The 24,248-nt window shown below is 39.8% G+C and overlaps 1 protein-coding gene across 2 annotated transcripts in view; it reads right to left on the minus strand.

Annotated features, from left to right (window-relative positions):
* unm_sa1614 (un-named sa1614) overlaps nt 1-23,601 on the minus strand; it is a 27,847-nt gene extending 4,246 nt beyond the window's left edge. The window contains exons 1-28 of one of the 2 annotated variants that reach the window (XM_075461737.1): nt 23,129-23,601; nt 22,738-22,982; nt 18,826-18,898; nt 18,602-18,747; nt 16,371-16,445; nt 16,182-16,231; nt 15,847-15,976; nt 15,619-15,704; nt 15,444-15,519; nt 13,812-13,892; nt 13,643-13,740; nt 11,596-11,665; nt 10,985-11,072; nt 10,671-10,719; nt 9,747-9,919; nt 9,366-9,499; nt 8,787-8,878; nt 8,520-8,706; nt 7,796-7,881; nt 7,580-7,695; nt 7,182-7,249; nt 6,747-6,854; nt 5,500-5,779; nt 4,538-4,726; nt 4,398-4,461; nt 3,076-3,119; nt 776-930; nt 56-181 (exon numbers count right to left, since the gene is read on the minus strand). In XM_075461737.1, coding sequence (XP_075317852.1) covers nt 56-181; nt 776-930; nt 3,076-3,119; nt 4,398-4,461; nt 4,538-4,726; nt 5,500-5,779; nt 6,747-6,854; nt 7,182-7,249; nt 7,580-7,695; nt 7,796-7,881; nt 8,520-8,706; nt 8,787-8,878; nt 9,366-9,499; nt 9,747-9,919; nt 10,671-10,719; nt 10,985-11,072; nt 11,596-11,665; nt 13,643-13,740; nt 13,812-13,892; nt 15,444-15,519; nt 15,619-15,704; nt 15,847-15,976; nt 16,182-16,231; nt 16,371-16,445; nt 18,602-18,747; nt 18,826-18,898; nt 22,738-22,863 — 2,970 coding nt within the window. In that variant the 5' untranslated portion in view covers nt 22,864-22,982; nt 23,129-23,601. Of the gene's footprint in view, nt 1-55; nt 182-775; nt 931-3,075; nt 3,120-4,397; nt 4,462-4,537; nt 4,727-5,499; nt 5,780-6,746; nt 6,855-7,181; nt 7,250-7,579; nt 7,696-7,795; nt 7,882-8,519; nt 8,707-8,786; nt 8,879-9,365; nt 9,500-9,746; nt 9,920-10,670; nt 10,720-10,984; nt 11,073-11,595; nt 11,666-13,642; nt 13,741-13,811; nt 13,893-15,443; nt 15,520-15,618; nt 15,705-15,846; nt 15,977-16,181; nt 16,232-16,370; nt 16,446-18,601; nt 18,748-18,825; nt 18,899-22,737 lie in introns of both variants that reach the window. The other variant, XM_075461736.1, reaches the window with a different exon arrangement.
* Nucleotides 23,602-24,248: the final 647 nt, after the last annotated feature.

Genomic DNA, 24,248 nt, shown 5'->3' on the forward strand with positions numbered 1-24,248 from the left:
TGGGTCAGAAATATTTCAATTTCTATAAGGTAACCAAAGTGATGGTGATACGCACCCACCAGTCGCTGTCCTCCTGCCCCAGGACCACCAGCATTTGACCCTCAGAGAAACTCAGCTCATCATGGTGGTCGGCCTGGCAGTCGTACAGCGCCTGAGCCCGCCGACTGGCTGATCCCCGAGGCTGATGACATCATCAAACCATTCCAAAAACGTCAGTGCTAACATTATTAAAAACACAGGCTAGCTTTCTCACCCGGCTACGCATGTGTCACATGAGAAAGTGTTCAGGACAGTTTTCCTTCAAATTAATTTCCATTCATTCTTATGTTGAACATCTATCTTATTCTAGAAGGTTATGTTAATTTATCTAATAGTATTATATCATGTAGCCATGGGTATTGCGTTGTAGGCACTTTTCATCCATTTCTATTTATTTTGTAGGTTTTATAGTTACTCTTTGTGTTATGTCTTCATATTATTTTCTACATTTGATTTATATTTTTTCATCAGTGTCGGTTGTGATTTCATTCTTCCCCTGAAATTGCTCTGATGGGAAGGACACATCTGGTTATAGGTCTATATCGAAAATCTATTTCTTCTATCTAGTTCCAAGACTCTTTAAGCAGTTGTATAAGATCATCTAAACAATCTCTAAAGTAACATCTACTTTTTTATCTACTTAAATAGAGCGAATGCACATTTTGGAATATATTAACTTTCTCTTAATCAGCAAAATGAGTTGCTTGGAAAGTTTTATTTTTTTTGAAGATCTCACCAATGATCTGCGAGGAAGGGGCTGAGGGGTGGGGCCTCTGCTGTCATTCTCAAAGCTCTGAGAGCGGCGATTGGTGGGAGGCCCGTTGGGCGGAGCTTTACCGACCGGGTTCAGGAAGTAGCAGGAGCTGCTGTCACTTTCTGCTCGTCGAAAACCTCAAAGAAAAAATCATTGTAAATTCTTCAGGTTGTTGTAAGTAAAAGTGTAGCTCAGAGAAACTAAAGTTATTTAGGAATCAAATAACTTTTGTGTGAAGACGGCTGGATTCATTAAAGCTGCAGTCTGCAAGATTTGTTGTTGTCATACGTAAAGTCCTACTTTTTGGCATTTTAAGAGTTTACATGATCTATCAGAACGCTTGAAGTTGAAAACGGTGACCTCCGTAGTCGCAAAATGCAAGAAATGCTTATTTTTTAACCGAAAAATAAAAAGTTATTCAACTTCCTGTCCCGCCCCTTCAAAACACATGAGAACTCGTGCACGTCTACGTGCACGTCAGATGCGCCTACACGACTCCTCATTCATCAACTCACCTGTCATTTGCGATCATGGAAGACACAGTAAGTAGAGAAGCCCGTAATGAAGTTCAATAGTCCAGATAAATAAGCGTGGGGACGAGCCTACCTTGTATCGCGCGTGCACAATCGGTGATTGACAGGCAGCAGAGCCCAGCTCGTAAACCTGATTGGTTACCTTTTACCGGTCCGGTCTGCAATTTTGTAAACAAACCTGCTGGCTTTGGAGGGACCTAGCGGGACACATAGGGGACCTAGAGAACTCATTTTTTTTGTATTGGGGTATTTAATGTACTACTTTCAGAATCCCCGGACAGTACCAGGCATTATGCTTGAAAAAGAGTTGCAGACTGCAGCTTTAAAGGCAGCAACATGTTTAAACTCAACGAGGTGATTTCATGTATTCACACTGAGAAAAACCTGAATAATAATTCGGCATTATTTAAAACTGCAGCGATAAACAAATAAGGCTCTGACTGAACCCACGGCAACTTTAGGTAAAAAGGACAGGATTGTGGGGTATAGAAAAACCTTCAGAATTAGAAATTAAGATGAGTGAAATGATTTCGATGTCCAGTCTTAACTTGTATAACTGAGTTACATACAGTTAAAAGAGATTCAATTGAACTAATAGAGGGTGGAAGTGACCAATTAATCACTATGTATTCAATTAATTATGATAATTAAATTATTATCTATTCGTTGCTGAAGTTGGGTCACAACAGCTCATTTAAGGCTTTTTTTCACCATTTTCTACATTGTGGAATAAAACTGAAGACGTCATAACTATGAAGGGATTTATGTTGACTGCTTTAATCTCATATTTAATTCTCTAATAAATGAGCATTCACTAACCTCTAGGTATCAAATGAATGCAGTGCTCAATTAGGAGATTAAAAGCTTACCTTCAGGCTGCCTGTAAATCTCACAATAACAGGGAAACTACAACAACATGCCCTGTGGGCACATGCTCTGTGGGAGGATTTTTATCTGGAAAACTTGTTTTAATCAATGGAAAAAAATCTTTGGTTTGTTTGTTTGTTCAACATTGCTCACGTGTACAAGCATGCATGAGCATCCAGAGATATTGCACTGTTTAACGCCGTTATACCACTGTATGCTCACATAGCTGCTTGCTACTGAATTTGTTCCACAATGTCGATAATTAATCTTTAAACAGATTTGGAGTTGAATGCTTACATGACTCCACAGTTTGGATGTGTTCAGTGTTGTTCAACACTGCAGAAAAATTATTAAAAATAAAGAAAACACTTGGTGTTTCCAGCCTTTTGACCTTTACTGTATATGTAAAATAATATCATTTCGTTGAAAAGCAAAAGAAAAAAGGGGAAAGGTATGCAGAATGTAAAAGCAAATGTTTAAAAGTTATTCAGTTCAAGCAACTGGAAACATCACAAATGAACTTTTGAGCTTCTCAGTCACTTGTTTTGTCTATGAAAGCTGAAAGTTCAGCGAACAGTTTTACTTTCAGGTTTCAGCAAAAATGAACACAGTTTTCTAGAAATGAGGAAAGTGGAATCTAATATCAGAGCAGCCTGAAGTATCACATTTTTAAGCAATTAAGAAAACCGAATAAGGACAGTAATCAGTCTATTAATTTATATGTTCATCATTTGTTTCTAGGATTGGATTGAAAACTACAGTAGATGATCAGATTATTTTCTGCTCCTGCAGAGTGAGTTCTCTCGCTGTCAGTGAACATTTGTCACAGGTTGACCTGATAGTTTCAACAGACCCGAGAAGATGTTTCTGGACAGGAAGTACCTCTGTCTGGTAGTTCAGTCAGCGAGCTGAGAGGGGAAGCCGGCCTGGAGAGGCGGAGACAGACAGAAAGGCAGAGATGGAGGAGTCAGGTTTGCCAACTCAATACTTCCAACCAGTAGAGGTCAGTGCAGGCTCAGTTCAGCTACTCTATGCCTCTTTTATAAGATTAGATCAAAACTCTGAATAGCCATGATTGAAATGTTTAAACCAAAGACCACACACTTACATCAGCTGGAAATGTTTTACCGGTTTGTTGTAGGTTCAGGATTTGGAAAGTTCAAGGTATTCATTTCTTTTTTTCAATTTAAATATTGTTACACAGCTTGTAACAACATCCGGAGATCAGAAAGAATGTGTAACCCAGTGGTTTCTGTCAAGTTTAAAACATTTTACAGATCGTATCAATAGTACGGATTCATTAAATCAATTAATGCAAGTATTGTTTTTTCCTTAAAAAAAAAAAAAGAAAGTCAATTTTGATTTAATAATTTTGAAAAAAAGTTCCACTGTGATCAAATGCTAGAAATGCTATATAATATTCATAATTTTGATTCCATAAGTGTAGAATTGCAGAAGATTCAAAATCAGCATGTTTCTATACCTCGAACAGCTTTACCGGCTTTTTTGAGCTCAAACTCCTTTAGGATGGACTGAAGCAAAGTGGTAAACCGAATCTAAATTCTTTTTAATGCTGCATCATCCAGACTAAAGAAAGATGGCCACTTCTCTTCATTTCAGGAGAGGGACCATCAGCCGTTACAAATAGATTGAATTTATTGGTATGGCTATGAAATAAATCTGGAAATGAACTAATATAGTTCTACAGTTAAAGTTTCTAAACCACCTCTCATTTCTGCTCACATTTCATTTCTCTACCCACAGTGAATGATTTGCTTCCCATTTTATCATATCGCTGATGTCTTACTAATGTTGGCAGAACCAGCGCTCCGCTTCAATACACAGAACTTCATTATGTTGTGTTGTTGTGCCCTTCTATAGCCTGTGTTAATCTGACCTTGTTGTGGTGTGTCTGTATGCTGACTGTTTCTCTGAATATCTCATGTTCTCTGACTTTGATAGAATAAAAAGATAGAAATCTCAAAGATTTTATTAAACGAACTAAATAAAGTTAATTAATATGAATAAAATTTTCTTGAATATTTATAATAGAGTTTAAAGAGTTTTAAGTCCACACTGTTTTAAACATGGGCCAACAAGACATCCCTGATCCAACTATTAGTCCCGTTCCCACTCTTCAAGCATGTGTTTATAAGCTTGTCTTTGTGTTAAAATGCAGTGGGCTTTATGTCTGAGATACTCACACACACTTCTTGAAGGAGGAGTCTGGACCGCTGTAGATCCTGGGACTGGTTGGCAGCCCGTAATCTACACACAAACACACACACAGTTAATAACAGTGTTACTATGACAGTTTAATTGGAGTGTGTCTCTCAGCTATTACCGTGCTTATTAGACTCAGAGCAGGTCCTCTTGTGTCGGATGGCGATCGGAGGGGGAGGGGTCGTCCTTCTGTTTCCTGTCAGGGGGAAGAAAACCTCACCCTCTTCCTCTTCTTCTTCTTCCCTTACTCCATCCCCTCCAGCAGGAGGAGGAGGAGGAGGAGGAGGAGGAGGAGGAGGAACACTTGGAGCTGAGAAGTAAAAGAGGTCGGAGTGAAATCTGATTCTTGTTTTCAGATGAGAATACATTGCAGGTTTTGCTGTATTTGCTCTTTTCCGGCTTGTTCCTCTTTTAATTTGTTGTTGGTTCTAACTCAAAGCTTCAACACAGATGTACTTGCTAAAACGAATTAGGACACTCACATTTGCTAAATGACATTTTCTGATAAAATCAGTTGCTGCAGCTGTGAAGATGTTATCTCTCCATGCTGGCGTGGCTCTCCCAATGACAACCATAAGGGAAAATCCTTTTGTTTTCTCGTGATTAAACAATAATTAACTGGTTAGTACAAAAAGATAATCTTTCCTGTGCAGAGATAGCAACATGCGTCAACTTACCTTGACAAAAGCTTTTTATTTCATAATGATTAACTCCTGATCATCGGATAAGATCATAAAAGAATAAATCAACACATATTTTCTCTCTTTATAGCAGTTATTGTCAAATAATAATGCTTCAGTGTTTTTTTTCAGTAAATAAGAGAATGAACTCAGCCTTCATATTCTCAGTTAAGTGATGGGTATTGATGGGCATAATTCTTTGGAAATGTACATGTACATTAAAGTGTTTTAACAGGTTGTATTTAGCAAACAACCTTTATTCATTCACGTAATAATTCAAATTTGGTAATCAATTATTTTTATCTGGGAAGTTCTAGAAGGATAGAACAACTAAAAGTTGAGGAGTAGTGTCTTGTTTGTTGTTAAACATTCAAAATAAAATCAGATCTGGATCTGAGTTCACCTTTGACCCGGGGTGGCAGCGGGGGAGCAGGGGAGGATGGCGGAGGAGGAGGAGGGCTGGGGGCGGAGCCAGACGGTCGGCTGTGAAGCTCCATGGCCATAGCCAGCCTCCTCCCGACACTGAGAAGACCTCCGCCTGGTGCTCCAGAGGAGGTTGGAGCTAAAGAGGTGGAAGAGGAGGTGGACTGATTGAAGATGAAAGGACGGGAGGAGAAGGAGAAGGAGGGCGTGAAGGCAGAGGACGACGAGGATGAGCAGCGCTCCTTCTTCACAGGACCGTTCTGAAACAAGAGATGGTAGTTCACCAGTTAGAGTCATCCCTCAAACCAATAAAAAGTCCCAATGAAAGCGCCAGCACAGCGCCCACTGTCTGTGCATATTTCCTGTTAAGTAATGGAGTAAAGGAGGCAGCGCCTGGACTCTTGTGAAGGGGAGCTTTCCACATTTTGAATCTACTTGGAAAAAGAGAGTTTAAAAAAAAATGTACCTCTCAATTTGGGCTCTGTTGTGTATTATTCATTAAAAATACTGTATAAGAGTATAAAGAACATGATAGAGGGAGATTAATTCTGGAATGGATCTTACGACTGCTCCATTTTCTCCATGTCAACTTGTGACAAATGTAAATCCAATGAGGCATAAAGATTTTTTTCAGTGGTCATCGAATTCTTGTTGTTTGCTAATAGAATTCTAGCTTTTTTTATATGCCCTGAGGAGTCTTTATCTCTCCGTTTAAATATCTAAACAGCTGTATCAATGACTATGGTGTTAGCAAAGAAACCGAAAAACCTGCATTTTTTTAAGAAGTGGGTTCGAGTTAAAGGAGACTTTAAACCCACATGAGTAATACGAAAGTAATGGAGAGCCAATCCATATCTCTTAGAGATAAAATTCTTGATAAAAATTAAGGTTATTTGGTTGTTTACTAATCTAGTCTAAAACTTACAATGACAACCACTGTTAGCTATTCCTTAGGGTCAAAATCATAAATTAAACAAAGATAGCAAATCTATTGTAATGACAACACAGGACTCATTCTAAAATCAGGCAATTACTGTCATGACTGACACAATTTCTACATAATATGCCATCTTCAGGTCTCAAGAATCTCAACTCAAAGTCAGAAAACAGAAAATAGGTGACGTCTGAGCAGAAATGTGTTGTCACAGCCATGTGTAGAGGCTTTGTCCCTGAAAACAGATGGAATCGCGCACTTTAATTCAGTAGGCACTCAATTGCCATGGTTACCTTGTCATCAAAGTCGTCATCACTGTCGTACAGATCGTCGTGACGAAGCCTCCACTCGTATTCCACATGGACGTGATGGTCAAACTGGTTGGACTGAGCCTGCTGCAGCTGCATACACACAACAATCAGTTATTTGTTTTTATAGGAAAATGGAAGCAGTAGCATCTCATCTGACAGAAAAATGTTCTTTTCCTTCATTCATTTTATTCTAACTTGTTTAGTTTCGTGTATTTGCTATTCCAGCTCTACTTTTTTCTGCTTCTTTTGCTTGTCGAGTGCCTTTTTTCTTAAATGACTCTTTCCTGTTGAACTGTCTTGTACTCAGATTGTCAATCAGTTAGCAGTAAAGCACTTTTAATCACTTCAAGGTGTACAACTATAGTAAAGTTTTATTGATAGAAATGATTGGCTCCGTAATCAGAGCGAAGACCTCACCAGCTCCTCGCAGTGGCTGTGCTTCAGCCGGCGGCTCACGTCCAGAGCGGTTTCTCCTAACTCGTTCTCTGCAACACACAAACAATTAAGATTAACATCATCAACACATGTGTGTGTTTGACATGTGTGAAGTCTTTCTAAAAATGTCATTCCTTTTATCCTCACAAAATGTTTTTTGAAATTCTCAATTTTGAAATCTGTATCTTTAAAAAAATCTGTATTTTCTAAAAAAATCTTAAATGTTGCTCTTATGAAATACCCAAACTTTTCAACAAGATCCTCTTTAGCAAAAACTGCCCTAAAAATAAAAGCTTCCACAAAAATATCTTCACTTCTTCAGAGTAATATCTATAAAAAAAATCTATAAAAACTTAATACATAATATGTCTGTATATTACTGATGTGCATGTTGGCTCGGACTCTCAGCAGCAGCTTCACACAGTCGCTCTTGTTGTGCAGGCAGCTGTAATGCAGCGCCGTGTTCCCTGCTGACGTTTGCACGTCCACATTGGAGCTGAAAAAAATTCAAACATTGGTAAAGTAAAGTAAACGCGCAGGTGTAAACATCAACACGCACTGAGATGTGACAACATCATACATCACGGCAGACTGACCAGTTCTGAGCCAGGAAGTCCAGGATGTGAAGTGACATCCTGTCAGCCAATAGGACGGCTAAATGGAGTGCTGTCTCACCTTTTTCCTGTTGGCATGGAAACAAACTGCTGACTGTACTCTGCTCTACTAAAGATGTTTACCATTGTGTAGAGATTTGTGTGTACCTTTATTACCTTTATTCTTAAATGTGTATGTGCCTCTACGTGTAGTTGTGTCTTTGTATTTATGTGCGAGTGTACCTCTTTGAACACCTGTGAATACACCTGTGTGCAGCTGTGTTTTCTTGTTTGTTTACCTCAGTATATTTGTATAATTTTCTCATGTGTATGTTTATACTTTTATGTGTGCATATACCTGCCTGTATACACCTTTATATATATGTGTGTGTATACCTGTGTGTTAATCTTTGTTTCATGTACAAATATGCATTTGTGCATATCTGCATATGTGTGTGTGCGTGTGTGTGTGTGTGTATACCTGCCTATATACACTTTTATATACATGTGCACATATACATGTTTTTATATACTTTATATACTTATTTATATACATGTTTTTCTATGTGCATTATGTATATACATGCATATAATTTATATAACTGTACACAGTACAGTTACAAACACACACACAGTACACTTGTTTGTACAATTATATGTATGTATATACACACACACCATGGTTTTGACACCTACTGATAGAAAATGGATGAGTGTATGTGCATACCTGTATGTGTGCATGCAGTGGCTGGCTAAGCTCCGCCCTCTGAGCGTACAGCTGGATCAGACTGTAGATGTCGCAGCTCTTGGTTGCCTCCTGTAGGCCGAGTCGGAGCACTGCAGCAGAACTGTGGCTCCGCCTCACAAAATGAACATCCTGATACTTTGACAAGATGAAGTCTTTGCGCTCCGTCCTGCACATCATAAAATATCTTATTTATTAAATATGAACTTTTTACCATATTAAAAACCTCAAGGTGAGTGTCTGTCTTACATGTGGCTGTGCTGGGAGGGCTTCAGTGATGGACTAAGCAGATTTGCCTCCAGTATTTCATTAAATCCAGAGTTCCCAACGTTCCTGGCCAACTGCAAGAGACAGATAACCAGAGTTGATCACTGTATCTGCTAAACTAATTTCATGAGGTGGGAAATGTTGGAGGAGAAGAAAATCCCTAATCCAAATCCCTACAAATTCAAGGCTGCCTGATTTACAAAATGTAACTCATAAAATTCAAGGGTAATCCATCACCCGTCTGGATTTAGTTAAGTAGACTCAAGAGATAACAGAGTTACCTTCTAAAGAGGCTACGTACCAGAGCTGTGAAGAAGAATGGCTAATTGAATCTGTCTCTGGTTTATTTAGTAACAGTCTATTTATACTTTAGCCCTTTTCAGACATCTGACAGCAGCTAAACATAGTGTCATGTCTGAATGTGCTCCCCTGTGTTCTTCGCCAACGATTTATGAAAGCATGATTATTTAATTTACAATGTTGGACTTGGAAAAGGAGCTAATAGTTCCACCAGCCTGAGTATGTGATAGATTAGGTTAAAAGATTAACAGTTTTACTTACCAGCAGGTCTGAAGTTCCCAGACTATCCAGGCTCAAGGACTGGATCCTGGAGACGTGGACCCCCATCTCCCTGTGGATACCTGAACATTCAATACAGGTCAGGATCCCCAGGTTTGTTGAAAGCCATCCAGGATCTTCAGACAGAGACGATTCTCAAATTAAGAGTTTACAATGAAAAAGATTTTTTTTCAGATGATTCATGAATAAATCCAGCACCCATTTTAAAATCCATTTAGATTTGTTTTAGGGATGTTGTGGTCGTTTTTTATTGGAGAGCTGTAAATATTTTTTTTGGTCTTAAATTGAGTGTGGTCAGACAAATGTGGACATGCAAATAAATTAAAGAAAAGATGCACTGATCGATTGATTAATGGAGATTACCTGGAGCTCCGCAGTCACAGCAGTTGTTGTTTCCTGGCATCCGGCGAATGTCGTCAGTGATGGCTCGAGTCAGATCCTCCACACTGCTTTCTACACCTCCTCCCCCTGTCCTCCCTCCATCCAGGGCCATGCTCAGAGCCTCCTGCTTACTGTTACTAAGCACTGAGATCCATCTGAACACAAACAGCGCCATTATTGTGTTGTTCTCATCTTCAGAGGTTATCGGATCAGCATTATACTCCTTTAACATTGTGAGACTCATAAGAAAATCTGAGATATCTTCCTGTTTTTCCCCCTATGCATTATTTTTCCTCGTCAAAAGCGCCAACATTTACAAAACTGCAACTCAACCTAAGACAGCTGAGTTATACCCTGTTTCGCACACATGGAGCGGATTAAGCTTTGGTTTGTGAACCAGTGATTTCACAGTTATGAGCATTTTTACCAAAATCAAAGTTGGTTCCCTGCTGGAATGAAAAAATAGCAAAATTTCAGATATGAACTGAGACAACATTAGTGAGTATGTTTATGGCACATTTCCAGTGGCTCTGCTGAAAATGTGTGAAAATGCAGCCTTATTGGTTTACTGGATAGCATCAAGGTTCCAAAAATTCTGATTAGAACCAGATCAAGGACTGGAGTAAATTTGATGGGAAAGGGGTGTCAGAAATTCAGCAGTGATGAGCTACAGTTGGCTCAGACTGCCAGCCTCAAGCAGAGATGAGGAGCAGCCTCATTTCATTTCAGTTTGACAGAAAATAGCACTCAAGTTAAATCTTTTGAGCAAATCTTTTCAGTTTTTATCGTGGCTGTTTTTTCTATCTTTTTATATTGCCATCAATGCTCTCTATGAGACAGATTCAGATGTGTAGAACAAGTGAAGCTGCTCTTTAACTCCAAGTACAAAGAAAGATTCTGACTCACGCCACACACTCGGTGTCATCCTCAGCCAGGAAATGGTAGGTTCGGTTATCTGGATGACAGATGAGTTTAATTATTGTATAGCATATACATTCATGTGTAATGTCAATATATATACAGATACTGTTTTCATAGTCTGATCACATTCATGACATACAATTACAATTTACATCTAAAAAAAAGAATTCAAGTAAATGTGTGTTTCACTTTAATCTGGAAATGAAGAAACACACTAGTCTGGGATATTGTTTAGTATAAAGTTACCTAACTTCTCTTTCACACTTAAGTATTTATTTCTGTGTGCAAATGTGTCTTACGAGAGATGAGGTCGAAGCATTTCTTGTCTTCAACGCCTGGTTTAACCTGACAGGTGAGCAGGTTGAGCCTGGTAGGAGGTTTATTAGGCTGAAGTGGTGGATGAAGTTCAGTTAATCACAGCATTCATGCAAATAAAAGCTTATAAGAATCACAGTACTAAATCTTACATGATAAAGAACAGGAATAAAGCTAACAAACATAGGGGCTCTTATATAACAACATCTGACCAAAACATTGTAACACTGGTTGATTTAGCAACATCTGGGATTATTGGTGCTAATCTATGTGCAGGTGTGTTTTAATACAAAAGTAAATATAGCAGCTGGTCTTTCTTTTTACATTGCAGCCAAACACATTGTTCTATTCAGCAGACTGAAAAAAATTTATGCAACTGCTGCATTTGTTATAACTGTCTGCATGCTTCCAAACTGACCAACGTAATAGAAAATGATTGAAAACAGACATTTTGGAGACACGTCTCTTATTCTGGTAAAATCCTAACCTGTTCCTTCATTATCTTATTTTGACTGCTGGACACAAGATATCGGGATGGACAAAATTAATTATCTTAATTTTGAATAAACACAAAAGTGATTAAACACACACTTACTGTAGCATGTGCTATGGTCAGGTAACAGTTGTGAACTGAACATTTCCTTTTCTGCCACATTTTCCTCAATCTGAAACCGAGGCACACACACAGTTTCAGTATTGCTAATTGTTGAAGGTATATCTCTATATATCTATCTTTGTTAAGACCAGTTGGAGTTTTAAACCTTGGGAATGTGGACATTTTTTCAATTCAAAGACTTTGACCAGATTTGACTTTTTACAGATCTACGAGTTAGCTTACCGTCAAAGTGTTAGGACTGAAATGTGACAGTTTTGAGCTGGACCCAAATGCACACAAGACACAGGAGGCAGAAAACAGGCCAGCGGAAGAGCAAACTTTAACTTAGTAGGTTTTAAGAAAAGTGAACAAACATGCAGATGGTAGAGGCAGCTGTGGTGAAAGCCACGCAAAAACCCAAAGAGCAAACCAAAAGCAAACGCAGTGCAAGATGGCAGGACTGAGAGAAGAAGACACTGCTTTTATGCAGTTATTTAGCGTATACTCATTTATTCTATGCATACCTAAATATAGCTGCTTATACATACAGTATATGTGCTCATGCTTTGCCTAGAGCTGCAGTCATTCATCTTACAGTGTTTCATGTACCTTCTGGTGTTTGTAGTGTACAGAGGCAATTGTTCCCTGACATTAGCCTTCAAGGTTAATTCCCCCCAAGTAAATTTGTGGAAAATAATTGAATTCTGAGGATTCTCCCTCTTAACATTTCAGGACTCTTACAAATAAAAATATAAAGCAAATACATCAGATGTGTGTAAATGTCACTTTTACATTAAGTGTTGTAGTTTCTCAATGGATAATTATCTTTGATGAACAACACTGAAGACGCGTTTTTCAGCTTAAGGTCGCTTTGATCTGGTCATTTTTGACTATTTTATATTGTCTTTGTTCATAAATTAAACTGCTTAATTTTCCATAAACTCATAATCTCTTATAATTTCCAAAGTTTTCAAATAATTGTAGTTTAAAGGGATAATCCGGAGTAAAATGCACTTTAGGTAAATTTACGGGATGTTGGGAGTACAGACGTTGAGTTGACATCAAAATCATTTAATTCTGATGTGTTTTGAGAATTTTGATTTGACCGTTTTCAGCCAAAAGTCGTTAGCTTGGAGGAGAGTGGGGCATATGGTATCGCCGCTACAAAACGCTATTTTTACACCTCTTCTACAGCTCCAAACAACATAACACTTACGTGGTAGTGAGTAGAGGGTCCCTAAAGCCAAACAGAAGTGTCCCGAGATCTTCATGTGGTCGGATAGAGAGTCCAGAATGAATTTAATCAAGCCAGTATCTTTCCGGAAATGCTCCTGCTGCAGCTGGCATCTTCAGCGTAAAGTCCGTATAGTAGAGCGCCGAGTGTGGAGTAACACGCTCTGGAAATTCACAATTTCGTTGCCGTTTTTTTTTTACAAACATAGTCCAGTATTTCTTTCGAAAGTGAAATGAAGTTGTATGCAACAGCAAAGCCTAGCTTACTAACAGGTTGGAATTTTATAAAATGTCACGTGACCTTACGTCTCGCGTGACCTAGCCTCCTGTTTACGGAAGACGTCTTTTGCGTGACTGGAGTGACCATCACAGAAGAAGGAGAGGTGTGTGAGCAGATTGTTGAACAAACAGCGGAGCAAACTTTTGGAGTTATGGTGCGTGTTTGTTCCTATCCTGGCTTTCTAAAGAAATACTGGACTATGTTTGTAAAAAAAAACGGCAACGAAATTGTGAATTTCCAGAGCGATACCATATGCCCCACTCTCCTCCAGGCTAACGACTTTTGGCTGAAAACGGTCAAATCAAAATTCTCAAAACACATCAGAATTAAATGATTTTGATGTCAACTCAATGTATGTACTCCCAACATCCCGTAAATTGACCTAAAGTGCATTTTACTCCGGATTATCCCTTTAAGAGTGAATTCACAGTATCATTCTAAGTACAAAGTTGGTGCTTCAATCAGTCATGTTTCACATTAAATTGCAAATTAAATACAAGCAGCACGAGTTAGTTTGTGATTCTGTGTTTTTACCCATCACTCTTCTTGTAGAGGAATCCCGTTCTCTCTGTTCCATACTGTTTGTCTCCCAGCAGCTGATGCATACTGTATACCTGCTTCGGTAAAGAGTCCTACACACATAAAACACATTAATCTCATGTCGAACAGCCATATAATGTTAGTCAGTGTCGGCGTCTCTGACCTGCTCTGTGTGGACGACCGGCCTCAGCTGATCTCTGAGAGCACACAGATGTCTCTTCTCCTCTTCCTGGCGCTGTTTCACCTGCAAACACACAAAGAGCTCATCCGTCAGGCTTAAACTGATATGCACCGATCCATTTTCTATACCCACTTAATCCAACTGCCATTGGGCGAGAGGCAGGGTACACCGTGGACAGGACGCCAGTCCATCAAAGGGCCACACAGAGACAAACGAGACAAACAACCATCCACACTCCCACTCAGATACAGAAAGGCCCCAGCCAGGATAGGAACCAGGAACCCGCTTCCTTAAATTCATCTGTGGTGCAAAACAGATACTGTTTCAAATAAAGTCTGGACACTGAGTAAAATCTAAATAAAAGCAAGATGCATTGATTTGCAAATCTCATAAACCCATAAGAATATTAGCTCAACTTGAATTTGATGATAGCGACATGTCTAAAAAAATGCTGGAATGGGAGCAACAAAAAGCTGGAAAACGAAGTTCTAAACAGCTGGGGGGAACATGTTGCAACTAATTAGGTGAACTAAAGTTAGTAACATGATAGAAAGTAAAAAGAGCACCTTAAAAGTCTCTCAGAAGTAAACTGTTCTGTGGTCAGACTAATCAAAATTTGAAATTCTTTTTGGAATCATGAATCTCCAGACTGCAGAGGGGATGGACCATTCAACTTGTCATCAACACACACTTCAAAAAGCCTGGATCTCTGATGGTATGGGATTGCATTACTGCCTTTGGAAATGGCTACTTGCACATCTGGAAAAGCATAATGGATCCTGAAAGGTATATGCTGGTTTTACAGCAACATATTCTCCTATCAAGATGACGTCTTTCAGGGAAGGCCTTGCATATTTCAGCAAGACAATGATGAACAACACGGGCTGAATTGGTCTGCCTGTAGTCCAGACCTTTCACCAGTCGAAAACATTTGGCACATCATAAAATGCAGAATATGACAAAGAAACCCCCGGACTGGTGAGCAGCTCGAGTCCTACATTAGACATGAATCAAACAACATTCCCGACGGTTAGCTAATATTTTCCATGAAATAGTAAAGTCTCACTTTCAGGATTTGATGTTTTCTATGTTCCACTGTGAATGACATTAGTTTATGAGATGTGCAAAATCTGTTTGTATTTACATTCAGCTCAATATCCCCATTTTTGTTAATATCGACATCTATTTTCACTGCTTTGCCTGAAGACTAACTGTTAATATTATTATTTTTTCCAATTTTAATGCACTTTATCTGTAATCTTAACATTGGCATTAACATTGAGCTTTAATTAGCTAATGAGTGTCACTCCTCTAATCAACAAGACAAGAGGGCAACATGTACACTTGCTAATGACAAGAAGTTTCTTGAATCCAACCTAAATTATGTTTTAAAGTCTTGCATTTCTGCTTGTCTTTCATGTAAATAAGGAGCCCCTGAATGACCATGACAGGGGTTCTTTCTGCGAACTACTTGTGCATTAGCTTGCATTTTGTCAAATCACCAACAACTACTTTAAACTGTGATCAATTCATTTTAACAGCAAGACAGCAAACTCTACAAAAAGATTATGCCAAAAGCCTGCAAGTGCTTTCTTGAGGCCGCAGCAAATGTACCGTGGTCAGCACTCCGTTCAGCTCCTCAATGTACTGCTTCAACCTCTGATTGGTGGAGACACATTCCTGCAAGAAACTAGACACACAAATAAACATGGTAAATATGCAATAAATGCACATTACCACGAGCAAACTGCCTGGATATTTGTTTTTGTTCGTGTGTGGGGGTTCCTACTTGTTGTGACTGTGGTAGTGTTTGATGAGGTTCTGCAGCAAGTCGACTCCTCTCTTCGTCTTTATCTCGTTTACCTTAATGAGATACTGAGACAGGTAGAGGGACAAAGGAGTTCATTCACAAGACAGAAAGAAGGCTGCACATTTTGCAAAGGTAAGTTGTTGAGGAGCAGGAAAGGAACAAATAAAGAAGGAAGGATGACAAATAGGAAGAAGTAGAGTCACTGACCTCGCACATGCTCAGTTGGAAGGACCGCCTCTCCTTCTCAAGCTCTTCTGCAATTTCTCCTCCGCTCACTTCACTCCTCACCATCCCATACTGTCGTGCTAACTCCCTCTTCTCCTTCTCCACCTGCTTGCTGAACACACATAGTCTGAATTATTCATCTGAATGCTGCCGGTTTTACCAGCTCCCTGCTGCTGACAAGAGCATATCCAGCTTTCTGAATTATGCAGTAAGGGATTTTTACAAGCACAAACATGCAATAAGGATGCCCTAAAACCATTATGGAAGATACGTGTGTTAATTTAAACTCTCAAATGATTCATGCATTCACAACTCACAATCTGCTTTCATAGTCTCTCCATGCTCGGTCAAAAGGTTTCTTCAGATCCTACAGAGGAGGAAACGAACGTCTTTGCTGAACCCTTTTCTGATGATTTCTTTCTATTCTTCAGGTGAGTTTCATTACACAATGTAAACACAAATTCTAATAATCAATATGATCATCTCAGTATGAAAGCAGTCCTCACCCCCTTCACCTCCCTCAGGTCTCCTTTAACCAGAGAGTCCAGGAAGAAGTTGATGTTGTGGAGCATGCTCTTTAACTGCACACACAAACACAAAACATACAAGCAGAGGTCATTACAGGCCTTACATGCTGCTTTACGTTATTTAGATAACATACTAAATAAAATGTTAATTTTTAAGATGTGTATCTCATTTACAAAAAACATTTAGGTACTTTCAACAAAAAAAATGCTAATTTAAAGCTGCCGTCGGCAACTTTTTTTTAGTCATATTAGCTTGAACTGTCATGGGATTCTAGAAGTAGAATATTAAATAGGCTGTTTAGGAAAAATCCCGAATTCTGTAGCTCCCTCTAAAGCCTGTAATCGTGCTTGCAAAAATCGAGCGCTCCCGGCTGTTTTTAACCAATCACGTTAGGGGGGAGGAATCGCTACCTGTCAATCACAGCTGGTGCACACGCTGCTATTGAGCCCGCCCCCCTCCCCCCATTCACGCGCACGAAAGTTCTCCCGGTCAGAGACCAGATTGATATCGGCTTCTTAGCGAAAGTGGCGCAGCAGCCGAAAAACCCAAATGTTCCCATTCCACCTTTGCCAACTACTGCCTACACTTCCAAAATTTCGAAGAAGAGGAAAAAAGAAGCGGAAAAGGACGGTCGAAGATTGAGTCTGCCCCCAGCTTGTGTGCGCGCACACTGGTGTGAACTCACGTGCACAACCTCGTCCACAGAGGGGGAGGGACCTGAAAGTTGTATCAGTTCGAATTTACCGACTTTAGACTCGGAATTTTGAAAACCTGCCGACGGCAGCTTTAAAGATCAAATACAAAAGGACAGAAAGGCAAAGGGTCTTGGAACATCTAAGAGCATGTGGTTGGTCGACCTCAGTGTTCTAGTTTAACCTCTTCAACCCCGGAGCCTCCGGTATCGGGAGCGGGAGGGGAACATCTGGTTTGATCTGATGAATTCTCACAAGTGTTAGCTTTATTTTGATACCAAGATGGTTTACACATAGTTTGTAATTGCAGAGAAATCCTCAATTTTTCAGCCAAGTCAAAGACTCCTGGGGCTGAAGGTTAAACATGTATAAGTTCCTCTGGATCTGCTGACACCAGCCCATTTAGAGCCTTGAAAACCATCAATTAAATCTTAAAATCGATCCTACAATGAACAGGAAGCAAATACAGAGAGGCCACCATCATATAACACCCCGTTGTTGATGAGCGACTGCATTTTGTACCATTTGCAGATGATGAAATAAATCACTGATCCGAGAGGAAACAAAGGCATTTATTTTTCACCATCTTTTCCACCATCTCTGGGACAGAGATATGGCTGTACCTTGGCTAAAAGTCTTACCTGAAAAAAGCTTGTTTTGACAACTCAGCTGATCTGTTTGTCAAATTTAAAGGAGCTGTCAAAGGTCAGACCAAGAGTCTATTTTCTATTTAAACTAAAGAACAATAATAGGTAGCAAAAGGTCATCGTCATCTACAATTTCATCCACACACATTATAATGTAAAAAAACAACCTACTATTATTTATTTTCCCCTTCTGTCTGAAACAGTTACTTTTAGCTCTTGTCCCTTTAAGACTCCATTCCTGAAAGACCTTCATTGCATTGACTGGTCAACTAATAAGTAAAAAAAAAAAAGGTGGAGGCTGCTGCTCATTCTTTGTTTAGGGTGTTATAAACTAGCCACCAGGCAGATCTTATACAAATGTATTTCATGGATATCTACACAAAAAAAGCTACGAAAATATGTTTGGACCATATTAGTTTCAAATCGAAGGCTGTCTTGTCAGGTTTGGTATGTACCAAAATCCACTGGTGTATCAATGAATTATTTTTGTAAATAAAGCAAATTGCTCTCTCACACATTCCACAGCGTATGGGGATTGGACATACTTCAGTAAATAACTCAATTCTTCTCCAGCACATCCAGGCACTTACAAGGACAGCTACAGCTGCATGGCAGCTGCATGGCCCAGTTGATGTTAAAAAGTATCATCATTCCTTTAAAAAGAGCATTTATTCATTCTAATTTGAAATGAACAAATTAAGATTTTGGAGTAAATGAATGTTTTCCTAATGACATCTTACAGTCTGTAGGTTGTAGTGATATCTAGTGGCAAAGTTGTAGATTGCAATCAGCTGAATAAAACCTGCGGCTCTTATCAGGTACAAGTGTTACGACCCTTAGCCTCTGTGATGTCATGCTGCTCTCACTCACCAGGTTCTTCATAGGAGAGAGAAGATCTTTGGAAAAGTCGGCCAGGCGGCAGAAGGCGGAGCCAACCTCCGTCTCTCCGTTTGAGTGACAGTTGACTGAGAGCTTCTCCATCGAGTTAATGTACTGCTCCAGGTGAGACACGTGTTCTGAAAAAGAAAGGGAGTTAGTTAAGGGTTAAGGATGTAATTACCCAGGCATTTGTGTGTGCATGCATGTGTCTTTACCTTGCCCTGACGTGTACTTGGCTTTTGCAGCTTTCTTCATCTTTTGCAGCACCAACCGGTCGCTGTCCAGAGCCTGAACAACCACACGCATTAATCATATGTGAGTTATCTGCCGCACGCGTGTGTGTTTGTGTGTCTAAAGGGAAGTGACAGTAATTCATCTGCTGACTCAACACACACGCAGAGGACGAGCTTTGTTGTCTGACAATAGTCGGCTACATTCCTGTTTGTGTAAACCATCATCTCAGTCAGTCTCCGCATGAAGCAGCTCAGGTTTGGATGTTGCTGTTTTAAACTGAAGCTTTGGGTTTGAAAAGATGAGGAGATAAAGAAGTGTCGGTCCTCAGAGGTTTTTTGCCTCATACAGCAGCTCCTACTGAGATGTCTGTCTTTCTTTCTTATGTATGGGTGTGAGCACATGCTTCTTTCTTATCACGTCAAAGGAAAGCAATCATGGGGCAAATTACTACGTCAACAACTTACAAAAATTTAAATCATCAGACAAGTGAGGATGGCAGCTCCCAGTCTTCCTGTGGTGGTGCTCCTCACAAATGAGCAGATATCTAAGTTCTCTTTAACAGTAAACACTACCAAAGTAAAATCATCTGAACCTAATAACAATGAGTCTTGGTTCATTTACAGCAGAATTGGAAGTCTGAGGGTTAAAATGACTGTTTGTTCAATACTAAACCTATGAGCTGCAGTTCTTTCACAACTCAGTGTTTCATTTCCTTTAAAGCACACTTTGTTGTGAAACACAATGTTTGATTGATTTTATAAGCTCTCTGTATGCCAGGTTCTCTCAAAGATAATGCTTAGCTTTCTCAAATTTTCTGAAGAAGTAACTATGACTTGGAAATTTACATGATTGCTACACACAGTACAATATGATGTAAGTGCAGCAATGTTCCTGTTTTACAGAAAGCGACTTGTCACAGCAGAAAAAGCAACTGTTAATAGACATATTGAAATTGTCTTCATCATAGGTAGCTAGTATTTACTGTTTCAGCCCTGCCCGTGTTCATTTATTCAAGGACGAGCTGCTCGGACTCTTCATTTGTTTAAATGTTTCCAATATCAAATCATTGAAAAAAGAAATTTAACTATCATAAAGTATTTGATGGGAATAAACAGTTCAGCCGATGTGATGTCATGTAACCAAAACAAGGTTTTATGCATGAAACATTTACTCAGAAAAGCTGTCATTTACAACTTCTCAGGCCTCCTTAAATGCAGCACCAGTATGCCAGCTGCAGATTAAGTAGCATCCTTATTAACAATCACCTCTCTGGCTTCACTTCGTAACCATTAAATAACATAACAAAGAATAATAATGGTGTGTAATCTGTCGTCATGGTAACATATGCCACTTCTGTTTGGGGGACGGAGGGGGGCACAGGGGCAGTTTGAGTCTGTTTTTCAGGCCATTCTTCGGGTCAGTAGCTCCACTAGGGTGGAGGGGTGGGGGTGGGGGGGGTGCCTGCTGCCTGCTGCCTGCTGGTTTAAATAGTTTCCCCATTCAAATACACAGACCTCACACAGCAGCAGAGCAGCTACAAAAAACTGTCTACAAAGATTAACTGGCTAACTAACAGAAAATAAACAATCAGAAATAAAGGAAATATGCTCTATCTGACCAGAAACTCTCACAGTGAAGAAATATCTGGAGATACTTTCACTGCAGCTCTAAAATTAAAGCATTTTTATCGACATGCTTGACATTTAAATTTCCACAACCTTTGTTAATCTATCAATTAGCTCCAACCAGTCGATGGTGGAGACGTCTTCCAAACAGTGACAAATGCTAGGATTTGGGAGGTTTGTATTCGTCATTATATTTTATTGAATAGATGTTTTTTTTCATGCAAAAACTACACTTTTTACTTTTTATTGCAAACTTTGTGCAGACAATAAAGTGTTCACCTCATATGCTCTGTCGGACTACATTTTCCTGTTGTGAAATTTCTTTTTGTTGTTGGGGTTCCTGTTGTGGCCAAAATAATATGTTTACTTTACAATATTATTTAATGATAAACACAATGAATCTTAAATATTGTTTAGGAACATTTTCCAAGACCAGATAACTCCGCACAGTTCCACATCAAATCCCTTAAAGACTTCGAGCTGGGATCTTTACACACATAAGTTTAAGCTTTGTCATGGCTCATGGTGTTCTCTGGCAGTTTTCTGACATGAGGAATGCCTTGGTCTCGAGATGAGATTCATGGGACCTTTACAGCTTTAACAAGCAAGTTTTGTGAGGTCATGCTACAAAAGCAGATACAGGCTAGATACAAGATGACTGTCAATATTTGTCTATCACCGAACCCAAATTTGGTTAGTCGAGTGCCTTAAATTGGAAATCAGTTGGGTTTTTTAATCATCTGAAAAGTTTTTCCATATCATCTAACCTTAACAAGATTTACAATCAATACTTTTTGAAATAACAAAAATTCAACCCTCTGTCTGATGAATATCTCCAGCTGTGAGCTAGTTTGCATTCATCAAAAGAGGTCGACATTGTGTTACCTTGAATGCTTACAATGTATTCAGCTCTCAGAGGTCCCTTTATTTCACTAACTGGCCGAGATTGCGATCACTGAGGACGAGACATGTTCTGCATTGCACACTCAGCACTTGGACTGCCGCTTTTACAGTAAATGGAGCTCGTGATTTCAACAAGAAGATGTGCAAATGACTTATGAACTCAAAGATTTTAGAAAAGCTTTCCAATTATGAAGGAGTGAAAACCACAAGAGGGGGGTTTTACAACACTATTTAAAGGGAATCAGGATTACAACCTCTGGATATACATATAAATTCTAACATTACATGTAGCCATATTTATCAGTGTGAATGCTCTCAGAGTATGCACTCAAGATAGCAAGTGTAAGTACAGAGGATATGAGGTTTGAATCAAGAGACTGCACAGACATAGAGGAGTGAAAGGTACGAGTGGATAGTCATCAGACATCGAAACTAACATGCTGGATGTGCACATTAGAAGAAAGCTTAATTGATATTTTATTGGAAAAAATAACAGTCATTACCATTCCTTTTTGATAAATCAAGTGTCCCCTCACTTCCCCTGTGCTGAAATCAGCAGTGAACTCGTCAACTCGCAGCATTCCCAAGCAAAATACTTGATTTATAGGCTACAGATAAGTGATACTTTACCCTTGTGGTTCGCCAAATGCATCTGTCTTCCTAAACCCAAATTCTTATTTTACATATGAAGAGTGGTTTTAGTCTAGAAAGTGATGCTGAGATGCCTATTCCTAATACACAACTATCAAGCTGGAGTGATAAACTGACTAAAATCAAATGAAATGTAAGAATATGCACATCTGTGCAGTAGACATTCTGCAGATATGTTCACTTCTAACATTATTTTGGTTTCGCAGATGTTTATAAGCGACCATACAGATGTTCCTTGCTGATTAGGCCCCAACTGAGGCTGATGGTGGCAGAGCTGTTGCATGATGTCACCATACTCCATGCACCAAGAAGACTAATACGTGTATAGCTGTTCCATCCTGGCAGGTGCAGCACAGTTCTGAGACAAGCTGGATTCATAGAAAACAAGCAGTATTACTGATGTGTTATAGATGTGCAAGGATTCGGAGTTGCTCACCAGTGAGAAAGGGTGAACATTTTTATAGCAGCAGTAAATTCAACACAGCATAACTGTACACAAAGAACAAGGGGACAGGTACAGTGTTTGGTTGTAAAGGGGGCCACGGTAGCTCATTTAACGTGGTCAGACCGGGCAGTTTGTAGGTTCATTTCATTCATCAGATAAATGTGTCGTGCTGAAACTGCCTGGATGAAACTTAACATTTGTCTACTGCTGCCACTAAAAGACTACTACCCCCCCCCCCCCCCCCCCCCCCCCCCCCTCTCAGGACTGACCTCCTCCAGCAGGTAGACGGTGTTCCTGCAGCTCATCATCTTGGAGGTGAAGGAAGAGGTGGTGGGGGAACTCCAGTCGTCCTGAACCTCCTGCAAGAACTCCGACACCGATACGCACTCCGGCATGGTGCTCCTGTGTCCCCCGGTACACACTGGACAGGACCCGGGACAGACAAACGCAGTCCGGGACAAACAGTTGAGCTCCACACAAAGACCTTGGACACCAGCCGCAACGCACGGAGTCACTAGTTATATGAATAAATGAAATATTAATAATCATTTAAATATCTACAACGCAAAGGTGACATAATCCCTCAGCATCGTGTCCACTCTTCCACGGTCACATGAAGAAAATGAAGCATTAACGGAGATGTCTACTGTAATTAAAGACCTGCTCAGTGATTCTTCCGTCAGTGACTGAACCGCAGCACCAAGCGCCTCTTTTCTCCGAACAAAAGATGACTCAGTTCAGCAGAAAATTAAACCCCAGCAGAGAAAACTTCACAAAAACCCTCAAATTAAAACGCTGCCGGTTCGCTGGCGTATTAAAACTAACGAGCCTCCGTCTGGCGAGCGTCCTCACTCAAAAAGATGATCCACAGACGCGCCCGGCGGTTCTGCCGGCTGACAAAGAGCGGAGGTTCTGAGCGGAGATCCGGAGCCACCGGACACCAGGGCCGGGTTCAGATGAAAGAATGATACCGCTCACTGCTTTCCCGTACAGCCACAGCGTCATGTCTATTCACCACCAGCCCATTTTCTTTTTTGCTGCTTTTGCTTCTTTATTAAACCGCATGGATATGCGCGTGCACGGTGTACAGCGGCGGAGCCCTGTGGCGCGGTGACGCGCACTGCTGACCGAGCCCAGAGGTACGCTGGGTAGACTCAGACACACCAGCTTCTTTTTAATAAATGACCAACCTTATAGTGAGTTTAAAGATGTTTAAAACGTAATAGTTCGCTTATTATTTCGCTTAGGTCTCTTGTTTTGCTCTGACTAAATGTTGTCGCACTGCTGAATGTATTCCTTTAGCTCTGCGTTGTAATGAATAAATTAGTTTCTTTGCAATAACATTTCTTTTCTTTAAAATAATCATCATAATCCTCTTACAGTGTGTATTGTAAAGCACAGCAGCGTAAACAACTCCACGAGCTGATTGTTATTTGAGCTAATTATTTTTCACAGTTGGTTTCAGCAATGCAGTGATGAGAACAAGAAAGTGCACATTTGTTCGTTCTAAGGTTTTCTATGGGCCTAAAAAAGGTGTTTAGGATTACAACCTCAGACTTCTTGAACAATGTCCTTCCAACCAAAGATGAGGACCAAAGTGGAGACACATAGCCATAAAACATCCCAAACACAGCAACAAATAAACAGAATGTCTGAAAAAGAATCAGTGTGTTAATTGTTCAAAGTCCAGGCCTCAGCCTGATTGAAATGCTGTGTTGGAACCTTAAGAGTGGTGTGTATAGAAAAATATCTGCAAACCTCAATGAACTGAACCAACATC

This window comes from Odontesthes bonariensis, chromosome 3 (genome assembly GCF_027942865.1).
Source record: "Odontesthes bonariensis isolate fOdoBon6 chromosome 3, fOdoBon6.hap1, whole genome shotgun sequence".
NCBI classification, from domain to species: Eukaryota; Metazoa; Chordata; class Actinopteri; order Atheriniformes; family Atherinopsidae; genus Odontesthes; species Odontesthes bonariensis.